Genomic DNA, 3,890 nt, shown 5'->3' with positions numbered 1-3,890 from the left:
CTTATGCATAAGCTTACAAAGAGATTGATGTTTCTCCTCTTTTTGGCTTTTGGGTGGTATATGGGTTAGTTGAGTGAAGATTCTATTTTTCTTTATTCAGTTTTTTTCTCACAGTCACCGTTTATCTGTCTGCAGTTGAGATGCCAGATTATATAAGCAACGAGTTGTTGCTAAGTGAGGAGTTTTTAAGGAACAGTGCGGAAATGTTCTCAGTTCCATCCAGGGGTCTTGAGTCGGACACACGACCATTTCAACAGAAGTATCTAAACATAATTGACCCCTTGAAGGAAAATAATAACCTTGGACGTAGTGTCAGCAAAGGTACAACTTGAATAACTTATATTTTGTGGTTTACAAGTTTGTTATATAGGAAACCCGTCCCCCTTTGTTTCTTTGTTTTTCTTTTTATCCTTTTCTGGTACTCCGGGTAGTCAGAAACTATGAAGAATGGCAGATCCTTATGAACTGATTCTGCTGTTTTGGCGACAATTGAGATCATTACCAAGTTTGTTTTGTCTGCTTATCCAAGTCTTCCTTTTCATCTTTGCATTCTCTTTTTTTTTTGTTGCTACCGGAAGTACTTAAGCCTTGCCTTGTTACCACCACTAGTTAGATAATGAGCAATATGTTTAACGATTGCCTGCCCAGGAGTATATAAGTTATTTGAGAGTTAGTATGCCTGTAGAAGAGAAGTTTTGGAAACTTAGAATGTGCTTGTCATGTTATTTCCAGGAAATAGCATGATTGTGGTGCTTTGAGTATTTAGGTGGTCTATGTTGCTCTGTCTCACGCATAAATTATGTTTTGATTCCCTTCAGGTAATCTCTATCGAATACAAAGAGCTTTTAAGTATGGGGCCCGTAAGCTTGGTGATATTCTTTTGTCACCAGATGACAAAGTTGCTGATGAGATCAAGAAGTTCTTTGCAAACACTATTGAGAGGCATAGACTCAATCATGTGGCTGAATTGCAATATTCCAGCCTAATTTTTGGTGATGAAGACACATGTTCTTCATTATCCCCTGCTGAATTTTATGCCAATGTTAGAATGCTTCTGAAATCATCAGACGGTGATTTTGAGAATGATAGCCCGAAAAAGGCATATACATCAATATCAAATGAGTTGTTGAGTAGTTTGATGAATGGAGCTTCTTCAGAGATGGTGTCAGAAAATGGCTCCTTTTCAGATGATGCACTAGTGTCAGGATTCTGTCAATACAGATACGCAAATGATCCTTTAGCTTCTGTACCTCTAAATCTTGGTGTTTCAAATGGCTCATATGACTGTAGTTCTAATGGAAATTCCATGAGTTCTCTTTCTTGGAAGCATTACTATGCTCGTCCGTTCTATTTCAATAAATCATCTGTTGAAAATGGGAACTGTGAACCTGAGTTGTGCCAAAGTGACCTATCTGATTCTTGTTTGGGGGTGGAAACCCCAAAGTGCCCTCAGGAGAGCAGCAGCATTTACCAAGCAGGTACTGATAATAGTGAGGACTTCTGGTCTGGTGGTTCAGAAATCTCAAGTCCAAGGACCAGTGTTTTAGAAAGTGTAACTCTCGATATAGGGGAAAGGGACTTGGCAAGCACAGCTGGAGATATTGAAGCTATAAATCCTTTGGTGGACTTAAGTGGGGACTATGACAGCCATATACGGAGTTTGCTTTATGGCCAGTGTTGCTATGGGTGTTATCTGTCAGCACCAGTACTTAATAGTCCTTCATCACCTTCTCCATCTCAAAACAAAAACTTTTGGGATACTGTCCGACAATCAATACCACTTAGAAAGAACTCATTTTGGCAAACAAATGGGAATGGTATGCTTGTGGTGAAACCAGCTGCTCAACCTTCTGGCAATGCTCTATCATCTGATGCTACTTTAGGTTCTGACAAGAAAGAAATGGCACAAGGAACTGGCATCTACTTTCTGAATACGGTAGTTTTCTCTTACAATCAGGCCAGTTTATTTCCCATATTTTGGTATCTTAGTTTGTTTAGATAAGTATCTCTCTTTTTGTAAAGCTTGAGGCGGTTTTTGTATCTCCTTTCAGGAGTATCACCAGGAGAGACGTTGTAAAGGACGGACTAAGAGTAAGGCATTAGGAAGTCATGGTCAGTTTCATTTGCATAGTGGCACCCATAGTCACGAGTGTGTTGCATTTTCTGATGCAAATCAGTCAGAGGAGATTTCAGCTGTAAAATCTTCTGTTGAAGGTCGTAAGAAGTTAGCCTCTTCTAGCCAATCTGATGGCCTCCGCGAAGAATCTCATGCCAATGCTTTCTCGAATTCATCATGTAGAATTGAATTTGGATCTCTGGGTAATCTCTCTGAGGATGTGCTTTCACACACTTCTCGTGATGTGGTCCTGATTCCAAGTGTCCCACAAAAAGTGCAACTTTCACAACCTGCTTGTAGTAAACAAGGAAGGTAGGAAAAGTTCCCTACTTTTTCTATTTTTAGACTGTGGAGTAGTATGATCTTTGGTACTAGATACTAACTGAAGTTCTAATTTGGTTTTCAGGGATGCAGAGCATTCGTTAAGGCTGAAGAACGAAGATGAGTTCCCTCCTCTACCATTGTGGAAGGTTTAGGATTTCCTACTTGTTTGAAGACTGAAAGGGAATTTTACAGTGAAAACTAACAAAAACAGATACTTTAGGCAGATATCAGATATAAAAGAGAAACTTGAAGACGGTATATCCGAGTATGTCTTTTTTTTTTTTTTTTTGGATGCACATCTAGGTGGAGCCTTTTTCGTAGCAGGAGAGTACAACAATTACAGCTTAGTTCCGATCTAGTCGAGGCCAGCTATATGAATGTAGTGTAACATAGCATATGCATACTGTACAGTTTCTTTGGCAGAACTTCGTTGCGCCATTGGCTGTAATGCTGTAGTTCCTGTGTTACCACCATTGCAAACTTTTAGTGCATGTTAGCTTCTAATCATTTTGGTGCTGCTCATCTGTTTTGCTTCATCTTTAATCTCTGTTTGGCAGTAGTATGTGGCCCCTTCTGGAGATTTGGCTGCATTTACATCCCTTTGGTCATCTGTTTTTACTTCATATTTGATGTCTGGTAAACAGTGACAATAGGTGAGTACATGACTTGGGATTCGTCATTGATTGGACAATAGTTTTGATGAATGATGTGCCACCCAACTTAAGGGTGCGACCTGGAGGTCAATGAAGTGTATGAAAACCTCTGAGATATCAGGGTTCGAATTCCAGAGACAAGATATTGGGTGATCTCATTTCACTTGTTATAGGCCTTGGGGGTAGGTGTGTGTGTGTCGGGAGGGGGGGGGGGTTAGAGTTACTAGATATGTGTTGATGAAAGGTAACATCTAGGATAGTCGAGGTGTGCACAAATGGGTGTGCCACCGTTATATAGAACAGAAATTATCGTTTTTTTTCTTTGGGATATCTACTTTCCCCATTTTTTCTTAAGATAAATTAGGCTAGTTCTATTATAAATGATCCATCTTGATGTCCAATTTCACAAAAAACAAGAAATCAAAATTAATCGCGGAATGTGCGTTCTTTCTCACCTCTCCCGTTCTTTCTTCTTTGACTTACATATTCACGCCCTTTAGTGTTAAAGAAAGAAATAGTAATTTTAAGAGTTGTTGTTTTTGAGTTTCCACTCTTATAACTAATACTAATATGCAAATGCAATCGTAAGAAGGTCTATCTCAAGTGGAATAATATTACTAATAAGTAATATTATTGTTAGGAACCATCTGTTTTTGAAGTAAGTCCGACCTAGTAAACCGTTTAGTCTTATGTCTTAATATCCATAAATAATTATTCTAAGTAACAACCATTCTAGAATGATTATAGCTTGAACCTAATAAAGCTCAAATTAAACTTGGGGACCCAAAATCAACAAA

The 3,890-nt window shown here is 38.7% G+C and overlaps 1 protein-coding gene across 1 annotated transcript in view; it reads left to right on the top strand.

The window, feature by feature from the left end:
* LOC125852775 (uncharacterized) overlaps positions 1-2,924 on the top strand; it is a 7,272-nt gene extending 4,348 nt beyond the window's left edge. The window contains exons 3-7 of the mRNA XM_049532465.1: positions 13-64; positions 115-321; positions 819-1,939; positions 2,055-2,428; positions 2,523-2,924. Of these exons, the coding sequence (XP_049388422.1) occupies positions 13-64; positions 115-321; positions 819-1,939; positions 2,055-2,428; positions 2,523-2,592 (1,824 nt within the window). The 3' untranslated portion in view covers positions 2,593-2,924. The remainder of the gene's footprint in view (positions 1-12; positions 65-114; positions 322-818; positions 1,940-2,054; positions 2,429-2,522) is intronic.
* The last annotated feature ends 966 nt before the right edge of the window (positions 2,925-3,890 follow it).

This window comes from Solanum stenotomum, unplaced genomic scaffold (genome assembly GCF_019186545.1).
Source record: "Solanum stenotomum isolate F172 unplaced genomic scaffold, ASM1918654v1 scaffold5031, whole genome shotgun sequence".
Lineage (NCBI taxonomy): Eukaryota > Viridiplantae > Streptophyta > Magnoliopsida > Solanales > Solanaceae > Solanum > Solanum stenotomum.
The sequence above is the reverse complement of the archived record's forward strand: the minus strand, read 5'-3'. Positions and strand labels throughout refer to the sequence as shown.